The sequence below is a fragment of the Myotis myotis genome, unplaced genomic scaffold, assembly GCF_014108235.1.
Source record: "Myotis myotis isolate mMyoMyo1 unplaced genomic scaffold, mMyoMyo1.p scaffold_m19_p_13, whole genome shotgun sequence".
NCBI lineage: Eukaryota > Metazoa > Chordata > Mammalia > Chiroptera > Vespertilionidae > Myotis > Myotis myotis.
In genome coordinates, this window is record NW_023416317.1 from 43783145 (window position 1) to 43797848 (window position 14704).

A 14704-nucleotide genomic window follows, 5' to 3' on the forward strand; every position below is an offset into this window, starting at 1 on the left:
AGCCATTGCTATTCGTATTAATTATTTTATAATCTTTTGTAGATTTTTAATGATGTAGGAACTGAAAGGGAGATGGAAATTAAATAGGTCTAAAGTAATAAACAGATAAAGTCATAAAATGGGATAGAATTTTAGGTAATCCTAGAGGAATGGCTGAGATTTAAATAAATAAAAAGTAATTTATAAATCGTGTGACCATATATTCTAATTTACTTTGGAAAATCTGAAGTCGTACCTTGTATCCTAGTTTAATTATTATGTCCCTCTTTTGTTCTAAAAAGTGTTTGTAAGATAAATTTTCTAGTCACCCTAGAATAAGATATAGAAATGGAGCCCAGGCATTCCAGGTGGAAGGAAAAAAAGAAAATAAGGTATAGATGCAACTGTGACTATGATGTGGCATGAAAGATGAATGAGCACTGGGAAAGAAAAGAAAACAGAGTTAGATATGAGCTAGAGAGACATAATGGAGGTAGGATGAAAGCTTGGACAAGGAAATTAAATTTCATTTTAATGCTATTTATGCTATTATTGCATTGCTCCTCAGTCAACACAGATTCACTTTCATAAAAAATTTGTGATGTAATTGGACAAAATTATTCAGTGGACCAAAAAAAAGCCTTATACCATTTGATGCTGTGATTGGCCATCCATTATTCACTGTAAAAAATATGAAATTCGTGCAAGGGACTTGGCCCTCGCAGCCCCAGTGTCATCCAGAAGGTCGTCCAGACAGTCCTTCCGCTGTTTGGCCATCAGGTCTAATTAGCATATTACGCTTTTTGGTTTGAAAGAAAATCATTTACTTAGATTGCCCATTTGCTACAAGTAACCAAATCAGTAGTATGATTGGTTAACAGGAAAATTAGTCTTTTGAGTGGAATTATAGCTCATTATATCAGTTTTCAAGAATGAAGGAGAAAACTTTGTGTACATTTAGTTGCAATAAATACTATGTCAACATATCTTATGGCAGTGTTCTTTAGGCTACATCTATTGGTCTTCATTCATTTTAGGCCAGCATGCATGATAAATGGAAGGGAATTCATTGTTGGCATTATTACTGATTATACTTGTAGGGAAATACAGAGTATATTGGACTGTGAAACATAGAAGATTATAAAACAACTAGGAAGAGAGTCAAAGATAGAGATAATGGGGAAAATGAAACTAAAAATTTAAGTAAACATATAAGGTATAAGAATGGCACTCAAGTACAATAGTTTTATTCTTTACAAGATCTCCTTTTTTATTTCTAATTGCATTATGGATTGAGATGCTGACCATTAGTGAGCCCAGAGATCTCCAACAGTTCAAGGTGACCTGTTATGGATTGTCACTCTTTTCCCAGTTATTCTAGCCCATTGTAAATCAGTCATTTGAGTGGATCTCTAAAGTATTCCTGAGGGGGAGGGGGCGGGGGACAAAAAATAGGAGTCTTAAAAAGGGATTATAGTAACTTTTGGTATTTCAGGAGAATTCTATTACTGTTACAGTATAGCAGACATGGTACTCTCTACCTAGGGAACCAATCTTGGCTTTTTTTTTTTTTTTTTTTTTTTTTTTTTTTTTTGCAGGAGCAACCAATAATTATCAATATTAGAATCATGAACTGTTTGGGTTATTTTCAAAGCTTAAACTAATGCCACAAGCACCTCATATTTTGAAGTTTTTTAATTTTGTTTTTCATTAAAGAGATCAAGAGTTGGCCAAATGGACAAGAGTTAGGCAAAGACAGGATGTCACTGGCATTTGGAAAATTGAGCAATCTTTATAAAAGCCTATTGGCATCAATTATAACAGCCACTCTTCTCTAGCTTGTAAATGTATTAACGAAATTGGTTTATAGGTGCTTACAATAATTTATTTGTGTCTTCAAGTACATGCATTTAAAAATGTCATTTAATATCTAAACCTCTGAATGGAATTCAATGACTTGAGATTAAGCCTATTTGTAAATAGTACAGAGCAATGTGTAATTATGCAATCTACTGAGGTTTTCCAAACCTAATATTTAGAGCAAGAGTGAATCTCATCCTAACAGAATTTTAATAAAACTCGGGTAGTGAGTTGTAAATACCTTGACACTAATTAGCCATTCCCTCCACAGTGATTGTTTCATCACTGCTTAGTTATTGCATTTTGGTTCTTGATGAAAATGGCAAACCACAGTTCTAATGACATAGTTTCATCTCAAGAACAGCGGCTCCCATCTTAAAAAAATAAATGGTTGACTCTTTTAGTTTCCCCTTAAAGGTACATTATTCCAACTAGGACTTTGGAGCAAATGTTTATTTTGAGGATCTGCCTCATGTTGATGACGATGTAATTGATAGGAACAAAAAATATTTATTGAGTAATGACTCTGTCAGGCACTGTGCTAAATATTTTATATGTCATTTATGTAGTAAAAACCTTACAACAGTCCTATGAGGTGAGGTCATCATAATCTCTTTGTCTTCTGACTAGAGCTTTAAGTGCCTAGTTAGTGGCAAAGCAGGATTCTCAGCAGGCAATCTGGAGCTCTCAAGCACCATATTACCACTGTTGACAGTAGCTATTACCTAGACCAGTTGGCGGAGAATGTGCAAATGATTGCCTTTTGTACAGAATTTTGTCCTTTATTGCTCATTTCCATATCAGAGCTGTGGGGCAGGTTTTTACCAAACTCTGTTATAAAAGGCGTAATTGAAACAATTGTTTTCTATAGTCATATTCTACATAATGGAGAGGCAATTGCCTAGTATGAAATTGCAAAGCGGTAATGTATGTGGTTCATGAAACTCTGGCTAAAATTGCATGGCTTGCCTTAGATATTAATTTAGCTGCATTTGTTATTGCTTGCATGCACAATATTCATATTCACCCTCATTTGAGGCTATTCTAAACACTCCAGTGATTGCCACAGTTTTCGCCATGTCTACTCGTTCATGTCGTGTGTTGATACTAGAGGAGAGGTCTACAGAAGCAAGGTTATATGGAAATTACACTGTCTGGGAGAGGAATCCAATAGCCTGCAACAGCATTATCCACTGAGCAATGGATTACATGTGTACATGCAGGCTAAATAATGTATGATTTAAGACAGGAATGTGGTTTGTATTCATTTTTGGATAGTGAAAGAGTTGGCATGCCAATCCCAGGAGAGACTTTATCCAGGGCTTTACCCTTGAATGGATAAAAGAGTACAAATTCTATTGCACTGATGATGAATAAAAACAAATCGGGGAGCCCATCAGCAAAGCAGACTTCTGCATGATGGAGTCCAAGGCTACTCCAAAACCACCAGACCAACTGCTTCAGGATCCTGCCAGCAACCAGATGCCAGGAATAGAATTGACTGCAGTTTGGCATCAAGGCTCTGTGATTCCCAGCCAAGGGGAATTGCATGCAAAAAATATTTAAAATTCTCTTTGAAAAAGATTTATGTTTCCAGTCCTGTTCTGCTTGGAAATGATATGTAGCATATCGCCATTTTAGTTGCAGGGGGTGGAGGCCTGCGGAGGTGATGCCATGGGTACTTAGGGGTAAGAAATTGAACTTTGTTAGGTAATGGGGTGTTTCAATGAAATCATTTTTAGGCTATTGGTTAGTATCATTAATCAAAGGAGATACCATATTGGTCCTTCAAAAAGAGTGGCTGGATCTGTTTAAAGCTGTGATTCTCAACCAGAAGCAATATCACTCCCTTAGGGAGCATTTGGCAATATCTGGAGATATTTTTGGTTGTCACGTCAGGAGGAGTGGGTAGAACAACTAGCATCTAGTGCAGTGATGGCGAACCTATGACACGTGTGTCAGAGGTGACACGCGAACTCTTTTTTTTGGTTGATTTTTCTTTGTTAAATGGCATTTAAATATCTATAATAATAGAAGTGCAATATGCTAATTAGACCAGACATCCTCCCGGATGTCCTTCCGTCCTTCTGGATGAAGCCAGGGCTGCGAAGAAAGCCTGGGTCCTGGGTGCCTGCTGGCGGCCAGAGAAAAGCCCAGGTCCCGGGTGCCAGAGGGAAGCTGGTGCCAGCAGCTGGGAGAAGGAAGGCCTACTCTTGCATGAATTTCATGCATCGGACCTCTAGTATAAAATAAATGTCAAAAAAATAAGTCTTTGTTTTACTATGGTTGCAAGTATCAAAAAATTTCTATATGTGACACGGCACCAGAGTTAAGTTAGGGTTTTTCAAAGTGCTGACACACCGAGCTCAAAAGGTTCGCCATCACTGATCTAGTGGTAGAAGATGGGTTTTGTTAAAGATTCTACAGTGCACCGGACAGCCACCTACAGCAAAGAATTGTTCTTTCCAAAATGTCCGTAGTGCCAAGGTTGAGAACCCTGATTTAAAATTACCTGGCCAGTGCATAAACATTACAGCCCTGCCTTTGGACAATGGTTCTAATGTAGTTTGACATTGTATAAGACATGATTTTTAATGATACTTTACTCCATTGATGTGTGAACAACAGTTATTGAATGTACCAAATGCTTTCTGTTAAAACAAGCAAAAACGCCCTCTCCAGGTTGCATCCAGCATAGCGAGGGGGTAAAAAGACAATGAACCTCCCTCCAGACCTACACACGCACACGCCCCACATTTTACAAGAACGTAGGAGGACCCGCTTGATTCACTTTTCAAACTTGAAAAATGAGGCATATTAACAAAGCACACTAAATGAATCAGCTGTTTAGGATGATCTACAAGCCAGTTCATTTTCCTGTTATTAAATAACAAACCATGAATCTTGACAAATGAACCCCACTAGTTTGACATTATTTGAAAAACTCATAACATGCTTGCTTCTGTTGGGCACTTCCCCTTTGAAATTAAATTTTGAGATTGGCTTTATTTAAATTCTGGTAGAGGGAAAGAGCTTGTTAACCTTCATTTTGACTGCATGCTGTTTAGCATCATCATTCTTTCCCCTCCGCCCCCCCCCCCCCCCCCCCTTATACTTGGCTCACCAGAGCTTTTGCCCGAGCCTCGCTGTCCAGGGCTCACTGCAAGGAAGCCAGTTGTGTTTGTTGGCGCCTCTGTCTTCAAGAGGTGAAGTTCCTGATGTTGTGGGGACTGCATGGCTTCTGGAGTCAGACCCCCTCAGTTCAGATTGGGGCTGTAGCCTTGTGACTTTGCAAAAATCATTTGCCCTGTCTGTGCCTCTGTTTTCTCATTTATAAAATGAGCTTAATATTATTTGCCTCATTAGGCTGTTATAAAGTCAACATATAAAATGATTAGCAAGACCCTGCCAGGTAGCTCAGTTGGTCAGAGCGTCATCCCTAGAGGCCAAGGTGGGGGGTTCAATCCCCGATCAGGGCACATACATGAACCAACCAATGAATGCGTACATAGGTGGAGCAACAAATCCATGTTACTCTCTCTCTTTCTCTCCTTTCCTATCTCTCTAGAATCAATAAAAAATGCATAGCAAGCACACATTAAATGTTACCCATGATTATTAGAATCTTTATCTTAAGAATAACATCTTCAAAAATGGATGCCAAGTCATTTTACTTAATTTACTAAGGATGACACAGGTACTAATCCACTGATTTAGCAGCCGCAACATGTGACTAAGAAGGCTCCAGCCCCCACCCCATAATCCCTAACAGCCCCTCCCAGCAATGCCACCATGAATAAACATCTGAGAAAAGCATGCACGCTTGCCAAGCATATTCGGCTTCTGCTTCCCGAGAAGTCTTCTATCTCCCCCTTCAATCCCAGTGCCATCCCAAGCCCTGTTTTTGAAAATCTGCCATTTCTACTAGCTTTAACCAATGGACACTGCAAATTCATAGCAAGCCCTTGCCTTGTAGCAGCTCAGTGTTACAGTGTTCAGCAACCCCAGACCTTAAGTGCTCACCACCCTTCAATACGATTTACAAAGTGTCACTTTGGGCAATATTACAAAGTCAGTTTCATCTGCAGGAAAATATTTTTTTACTACCATTTTAAAATTTCTTCCTCAGGGCTTTAAAAAGCTAATCAATGATAAAATTCCAAGTTCATTTAAAGATGAAAAATTGAGAATCAGTCACATTTAACCACTTTTAATCAGAGGGCTGCTGTGACCCATTAACCCCTAAAGATTATTGATGCTCCCTTTTTTTTAAGATGCTGTAGGTTAGTCGTTTGTCTTTGGCAGCCAGAGCATACAAAACGTCTTTTGCTTTTCGCAAATTAATTCATTTCAGCCTGTGCATTTGTCAGACATTCCCGGAACCTTCAGCCAATGTTTTGTTGATTAAAAGATGTGTATTTTGAAAATGGATGGAGAGGAAGGAATGTATAATTCTCAAAACCAGAGAGTGATTTATAATGCAGGCCGCTACCTGAATCATTCAGTGCATCATCAACACATGAATGAAATATTAAGAATTAGCAGGAGTGTCAGCCCCGGGTCTTAAAGTCTCTGGATCAATTGGCTGTTACACTGAGAAAGTCTACCCCTTTCAGCAGAATTTCTAGAACTCACAAACAAGATGATGACAGAGAAAAACACCTTTGTATAGTTTCTTCAAAGGGCTTTTGAAATACACCCTTTTCCCACAACAATCTGGTGCTTCCACTCCTATTTATAAATTACGTACCTTGTTTCCATGCACACAAGTTCCCGCTACTCATTCCAGATTTGATTTGCTTTGGACTGTTTGTTTAATCTCCCCCCACCCCCAAGTGAATACATTGGGCCCTTTGCAGGGCACAGTTATTGTTTTAGGCACCATGCAATTTACTAAATGGTGCCCCAGTTGTGTAAAATGCTCGCAAAGATCCCTGAGGGAAAACAAAAGAATTAAGTCAACACATATTGATCACCCTATAGTTGGTGCTTTCTTCTATCAATCAAGGGCTCAGTCTGAACTGGTCCATCGGATCTGAGATACATAGAGCTGGAGACATTCTTCTGGCTCTTTGGTGGTTTAAAAGGCTAGGCAGTTGGAACAACTGCTTTTAAACAAAGCCTCATTTTAAAAGAAGCCTGAGTACAGAATGGAATTCAAAGAATTTAGAGGGAGGGGAGGGGAAAGTGGCAAAAAAAACCCAAACCCTGGGAAATGTAAGAAAAGAAAGCACATGGGAAGTAAAAGATAAGTTCCATCTGCCCTGTTGCAGTACACAGAGACCAGGATGCTACTTCAGCCAGGATGTATTGAACACCTACTAAGTGCAGGGCTTGTAAAGAGGTAGAGTTAAGTATTATGGATGTCCGAGAAGCGAAACACAATTCTTAGCTCAAGAAGGAATAGTTTTTCATGCAAACCAAGAATCTTTATGCAGATATTAGATTCCAAAAGGCAATCAATATATGCCATTTTATTCAACTATTGGGGACAGAAAATATTCTCCGGTGTAATTCATTTTAAAATTCGACATTAAAAGTGTTGTTCACAAACTCACACTAAAGAAATGGTTGAGAAAAATGTTTATTTCAAAGAAGCGAGTTGGGGCCTCTGGGGTTTGCTCCTGTCATTCCAGCCCTGTCACCTCCCCATTTCTTAAACAAACTGCCTAATACTCCCTTGACCACTTTGTGCTTGCATTTGACGTTGGCTTATCCTGTCTTATTCTTCCCAGACCCAAACCCCCAGTTAAAAACAGGAAAGCCTGAGGTAAGGGAGCTTGAAGTCCTTTACATTGGAGATGGTTCAGACCCTGGCTGGCCTAGGGAAAAAGTAGGAATTCAGAGGAAAGGATGATTCTAGAAACCTCACAGAGACTTTGGTTGCTGACGGTATTTTGAGATTTAGGATTAGGGAATGGATGAAGTATAAATCAAAGTTCTAGCATGGAGGCTGGAAGGATGACGGTGACATGGAAAAAATGGGGTAATTGTGATGGGTGGCTGGTGTGGAAAGATGGGAGATGAGAGTAGATATTAGGAGTTGCATTTTGACAAACTGCCTCTAAGAGGCATGTCTGGTAGTCATTGGAAATATGCACTGGGGCAAATAGGAAATCCTGGAAATGTGTGTTAAACAGATTGTAACAGCAGGAAACAAGGCTGGATACTGCTAAAATGTGCCCTCTTGTAGGGATTAAAGGCTGTGTTTATTCCATTTTTATTGTACACCATGTAGCCTAAGTATTGATTAAGCACCTACTTGCTATTTGATAAGTACATACCTCCCACCCCTGATAAAATAGCTAATGTGTCTTCAGGTTAAAACTCAGCCAGAAATGTCCCCACTGGAATCTGATGAATGTGTTTATTGTGCCTGTAGGTGGCATTCTGAGTTGTGGTTGAGGATATCTGGGATAGTTATATAGACTAAGATCACTGGCAATGCAGAAATGAATGACAAATATTACCAGTATACATTTGTTTTTATCGTTAACATTTATTGTATACTTACTAATTTCCAGGAGCCATTTTGGTTGCATTAGCTCACTGAGTTTTGGTAAGAACCCTATGACACGGGGGAGTACTATTTCTATCCTCCTCACATGAATGAGAACGTTGAGTCTCAGGGAGGCTAAGGCACGATGCAAAGGTCACAGAGTCCATAAGAGATGCAGCAGGGACTTCAACCCAGGCAGTCAGTGCAACTTTAGAATTTCTGATGATATGCCTGTATGAAAAAGCAATAAAGTATAATGAGTAATATATCTACTTATTTTGGCATGTATAATTAAAAAGACCCTCACATTGTATATCTTAAGTTGCTGGAGGTCATTTTATCATTTCCAATTTCTCAGAAAGAGTCTGACAGTTTAAAGGAGTCATCTGCTGGGGGAGATTTTACTCCCAGGGGACATTCATGAGTGTGTGAAGACATTTTTGGTCGCCATAATTGGGGGATAGGTGCTGCTAAAATCTGGTGGGTAGAGGCCAAGGATGCTGCTACCACCCTCTAATGAACAGGACAGCCCTCCAAAAAAAGAAGTGTCCTGTCCACGTTATCAATAGTGCTTAGGTTGAGATCCTGGGTTAGAGTGAAATAAAGGGGACCTTGACTGAAGGGAGAGAATGGTGGCTGAGTCTTGCTAACAAAGTCTTTTTCCCCAGGAAGAAGCAGGTTTGGGAGGGGAGAAGAGATCAGATAGATTCATTCATTTGCTTGTTTACTCATAGAATCACCACTCACAGAGTGATTTCTTTGTATCAGGAATTGTGCTGGAGAGTAATGCGGAGGAAACACTCTACGGGAGTTGCTTTGGAGGAAAGGAAGGAACAGAGAGTTAGAGGCAAACCAAAGATGGTTGGCTATTGAACATGCGCTGGGCAGAGCTTTGGTGTCAAGAGTGAGTTGTGTTCTTTTGCCAGAGAAGGAGATAACATGCTACCTTAGAGGTCTCTAAGGAAAGTCACAGTGGACAGACTCCGAAGCCATAGGCTGCTGTCAGGAGCCCCTGGGAACTTCATTATGTCCCATTTATAGCAAGCTCACGCTGATCCAAATGCAGGGCCAGAGAGGGGAGACGGCATCTTTTGTTCTCAGAAGTCCACAGAGTCGTGATGTATATAAGTATGTGTGTGCATGTGTGGATCCGAGAGGCCGAGACGCTTGCATTGCTTTCGAGGTGCTCTGCTGGCCTGGGAATAGGTGCTGGCTTTGTTTTTCCAGTAACAGCCTTTTCTGTTTCCAGCAGTCCTATGCACCAGCTCCCCACCCCATGGCTCCTCCCAGCCCCAGCACAAACAGCAGCAGCAACAACAGCAGCAGCAACAGCAGCGGGGAACAGTTGAGTAAAACCAACCTGTACATTCGAGGCCTCCCACCAGGCACCACTGACCAGGACCTAATCAAGCTGTGCCAACCGTAAGTGCCCTTCTGCTCTGCGCCTTTCTCACCCACATGCTCGCCCATGTGGGCTCTGACCACGCCGGCCTTGGCTCTTGTACCCCATCCTCCCATCCACTGGTGTCTCAGTGAGGAAGATGCTGTTGTCTGAAGGGATTTAAATTTGAGATCTAAGTCCAGCTTACTTTAGGGAATGAATTTGTTTATAGTATGAAGTGGGGATTCTTGAGCAGATATATATGGGAGTGCTGGCCGGGTGTGCATGTATTGACTAGGAAGATAATGGGCAAGCATTGAGTTGGGCCCTGAAACCTTGTGGTTGGTGGAGTCCATGATGAATCTCATGAGAAAAAAAAAAAAAAGAAAGAAAAAAAAGCTTACTCCTCCCCTCCCCCCCCCTCCCCCGCCCAGAAGTATTAGTGGGGAAATCTCAAAAACTCAGAAGAAGTGATAGATTTCAGCATGGTTATCTCCTGTGTTGCAAACTTCCTGGCCAGTGCTTGTAAATCTCAATTCAATGGGAATCAAGTAATTGGAGAATTGTAAGGCAAATGCTCTAGTTTCATTAAAGACATCTATTTCCAAGTCCAGTGAATCTACTTTCCACCAAGGCCAAGAGCTACACTCGCCAAGTAGCTTTGTATTTTCTAGGAAATGTGGTAATGATTAAACGCCCTTCCAAAATATTTCTGTTACTCCATTATCTACCAACACATATTATCAACTGTCTTATTTCTCTGACAATAAATCAAGCTATTTAAATTTACCTTCCAAATCACAGTAATGCTGGGTAATGAATTAAGAATCATAGAACAGTACTTGTAGGTTATTGTCTGGTGATTTTCAAAGTCCTGTCAGCCCCCTGTTTTGTGATTTGATTGTGCCTTAGCTGGGCATTTTTAAATTAGGGGAAACTATTACTCAATTGTTCTTTTTCTCTTTTGCAATCCTTTTACAAGAAGGTTGAGAGGATATTTATTTTGTAAATTTTCCAACCTCTAAAATATTGGAAGAGGAAAACAAAGCAGGCAGTATTTATTTGCCTTTGTTCTGTTTTTTTTTGTTGTTTTTTGGTGTGTGTTTTTTTTGAGATTGAGAACAAATAGCAAAACAACAGGAAGTGGCAGATAAACCAAAACACAAATAATGTTACTATATAACCAATTGACTAGGCAGTATGTGGATTAGGGAGGGGGCACTTTGGAAAAAAATTTACTTAGAAGCAGTTTTAAAAAGGAAATGAAATGTGCCAGGGCTAAGACATATGAATATGTTAGGTTTTGGTCTATAAAATGTTGAGGTTGAGAATTGGAGGGTAAATCACTCACTTTTCTTTTGTTCTTGCTGTTAGAAAGATGTAAGCCATTTTGAAAAGTAAGAGCTTTGAAAATGTGAAAGATTGCAGCTTCAGATGAAGTATCTCCTCAATGGAATCCTATGTGAAAAAGAAGGGTAGCTATTAACTGTTCTGTATATGAGTCTCATTCATAAAAAGAAGAATTATTGGATAATACAGAAAGATTGTTTCCCATACAAGTCAGAGCATTCGTTGAACCATAGATTTCTGGGGCCCAAGAAATTATGATTCACTAGGTTTGGGGCCCAAGCATATGCATTTCTCATGGGTTCCCTGGTGGTGTTGTTGATATTGCTGTTTTTTCGGGGGGATATACTTCTCTCTGTAATAGTATGAAGACCACTGACTATTTCTAATGCATCAAGTTTCACTTAATATATGCCGGTCATCGAGTTGGACCTCTGTGCATTACAACCTACACAGCCTCTCTATGATCTTGAGGCAGATCATGGATCCTCTTTGAGCCTCAATTTCCTCTTAGAAGAGTAGGTTACCCTGTAGTATCAGTGGTGTGGGAGGGCTGCCTATGATTACTGCACTAGAGCCACTTGTTAAATGTTCTGGAAATCTGTGAGTGATTTGTTTCAGACTCAGTATCTTGAAGTTGGCCATGGTGGGAGTATTTGTATCACAGGAATAAGGGAGCCTTACAAATCAGGCATTTAACTTTTTTTTTTTATCTCTTTTTATTTTTTGGAAAGCTGGTTTATGCATATACCACTGATAGAGCATTATACTATGAAATTTTGTGTCGGTATCCATTTCTGGAAAAAAAAAATGTTGCCAGAAATGAATAAATGGAAAGTGTTCCCTAAATGCCTGTATTGGCGTTTTTAATTTAGCAAAGAGATTTAGTGACACAGAAACATTATTTTTGAGAAAAGAAGTTTTGTTTATATTTCTTGTGTGCATTTGAGAAATGTAAAGAATGCTAAGAGCACAGAGGGTAATGGTTACATGTTCATATTAATTTTTGCTAGCTAATAAGATGTGGCTCATTCTAATGTTACTGTAAAAATGTTTATGGGTTTTCCAGCTACTGAAGTGGTCTAGACCTGGGGTTTATTGCTTAGATTCATTTTCCTCGAGAATCTTATAGAACGAATGTGATCGGGCAGTGGGATGTAATAGAAATAGCTGTGCACTAAGGGGTCTGGGTTTCAGTCCTGGCTGTGCCATCAACTGAGTAGTGGCCTTAGACAAAGGATTTCTCCCCTCTTCACTTTAGTTTCCCCATGGAGAAAACAATGTGTTTGAACTCGATAATCTTTTAAACTTTTTTTTTTCATTCTAAAATCCTCTTATTTTATTGAGCCCTTCATTAATTAGCAACAAAACCTGCTCTGGGCCACCTTTTGTATCTTTCAACCAGTCCCCCTTTGCAGAATGGTTAGACTACAGACTAAATTGACATAGCTGCATGAATCTGACCTGATGGCTGGAGATGCCTTTGCTACAAGACGAATGCAGGTCATGTGTCAAGTCCTATGTCCTCGCTTGTAGTGTTGGTTTCTTCCATTGCTCATTACTGTTTTACATGAGCAGTCTTCTAAAGATGCAAGTCATTTTGCATTGGGATTACTCATCCAGAATTTTAAAATAATTTCATCTATAAAAAATAGAATATTTATTGGTTTAAATGAACTTGATATCAGGATCAACTTTCCATATTTATTCCTATGAAATTGTACGTACTTTAGAGTTAATGGTATCTTATAATATAGAAAATGCAATATTTGCTAGTATCCATAGTAATGAAATGATGGAAAATAGAGATATACAAAAATGGCATAGATATATCGAATTATCTATATTTGAATGCAATATTCATGTTAATACTAATGGACAGCAAGGAAATTATATTAAAGAAAAGCAGTTGCATTATTTCACCATGAATATTCTGAGAGCAAATTCTGTTAAAGTATCCCATTCACATTCATCATCAAATCTCCTATGTTTATATTGCAAGACTGAAAACTAATAGACATGAAGAATGACTTCACTCCATGGAAAATCTCTAGTTACAACTATGTTTTGGATGAATACATTGCATTGTGTGTCTTGTAGGAAATGCCTTATAATGTCTTCACCTTGAAAATTCTCAAGGAACTTTATTGTGTTCTCAATCAAGCAGTATTTCTAGAGTACCTCTGTTGCATACCAAACAGTGGGCTGAAGATTCAGTGGTGAGTACATGGAGAGAAGGGCCTTGCTATAGCAGAGCATATGTTTTCCTCGACAAAATAGGATGTCAGTTAAATAGTTATATAATTTTATATGAAATTGCAACTATACATACAACAAAGGAGCATGGAACTAAGAGTCTTTGCAACATGGGAGGGTACCTAGTTAGGACAATGAGCAAAGGCATCTCTGAGGAAGTGGCAGTTGAGCTAAGATCAGAAGGAGGAAGAGGTTTCACTAAGTGAGGAAGGACAGGAAGGACATTCCTGGTGGAAGGAACTTCATGTGTGTAGGGCTATTGGCTGGAGGCAGCATGACAAGCATAAAGGGTTGGAAACAAGGCCAATGTGGTTATAGCAGAGAGAAGGAGTTGGAGTAAGGAGCAGTATGAACTAGAAACATGGAGAGGAATAAGGTGATGATCCCTTTGTACATCAGGTTAGGAGCTTTGTTTTACCCTAAGAGCAATGGAGAAGATCACTAAATTATCGCAAACAGGAAGGTAACAGAATTTGTTTCAAAAAGGTAACACCAACTGCATAGTGGAAAGAAAGGATCCCATGTGATCAGGGAACAGTCAGAGTAAGAATAGGTGAAAAGTGATCTGGTAGAAAAATAAGTTATGATTAGAGAAGCAGGCATGAGACTTAATAATTGTGATGTTGGAACAATTATGTATGGTGAAAGATGTCTTTTTTTCATACGCATTTATTTTCCTATTAAAAAGCAAGGACTTAAGAGACAACGAAATGAACTCCAAAAAGAAACAATGAAGTAGCACCAAATAGGACCCAAATCATTGATTTTTAGTCTCTTTTTCTTACCTAGTCATGAGTGGGTCATCAATATAATATTAAATATTGAGTGGCTACAATATTAAAAGCACTAAAGGCAAATACAGTGGACCTTGAACAACTTTGAGTTAGGGACACTGACTCCCACCATGAAGTCGAATATCACATACAACTTTAGACTTCCCCAAAACTTACCTACTAATAGCCTACTGTTGACCAGAAGCCTTACCATAACATAGTCAATTGACACATATTTTGTTTGTTATATGTACTATATACTTTATTCTTACCATAAAGTAAGCTAGGAGAAATGTTATTAATATATTAAGAAAGTCATAAGGAAGAGCAAATACATTTATAGTACTTTACTGTATTTATCGATACCATAAATTTATAACATCTGTTCACAAGATAAAGTATCTGTCAGTATCTGTATCAATATTGTCATTATAATGCAAAACACTGTAAATGTTATATGTATAACTAACAAGAGACATCAAAAATGAAAAGGTATTGTGAGAAAGAAATTCGTGTTTATTTACAGGTTTAATGATCCTTGCATTGATAACCAAGAAGCAGCAATATGATTGCTTTTTGGTAGTCTAGAATAATTGATATGATTGCTTC

General features: G+C 38.9%; 1 protein-coding gene across 11 annotated transcripts in view; it reads left to right on the forward strand.

Moving 5' to 3' along the window:
• Positions 1-14704, forward strand: part of RBMS3 (RNA binding motif single stranded interacting protein 3) — a 623837-nt gene that overhangs the window by 138182 nt on the left and 470951 nt on the right. For 8 of the 11 annotated variants that reach the window (XM_036332820.1, XM_036332827.1, XM_036332828.1 and 5 more), the window contains exon 2: positions 9588-9760. In XM_036332820.1, the coding sequence (XP_036188713.1) occupies positions 9588-9760 (173 nt within the window). The remainder of the gene's footprint in view (positions 1-9587; positions 9761-14704) is intronic. The other 3 variants (XM_036332821.1, XM_036332826.1, XM_036332831.1) reach the window with 1 other exon arrangement.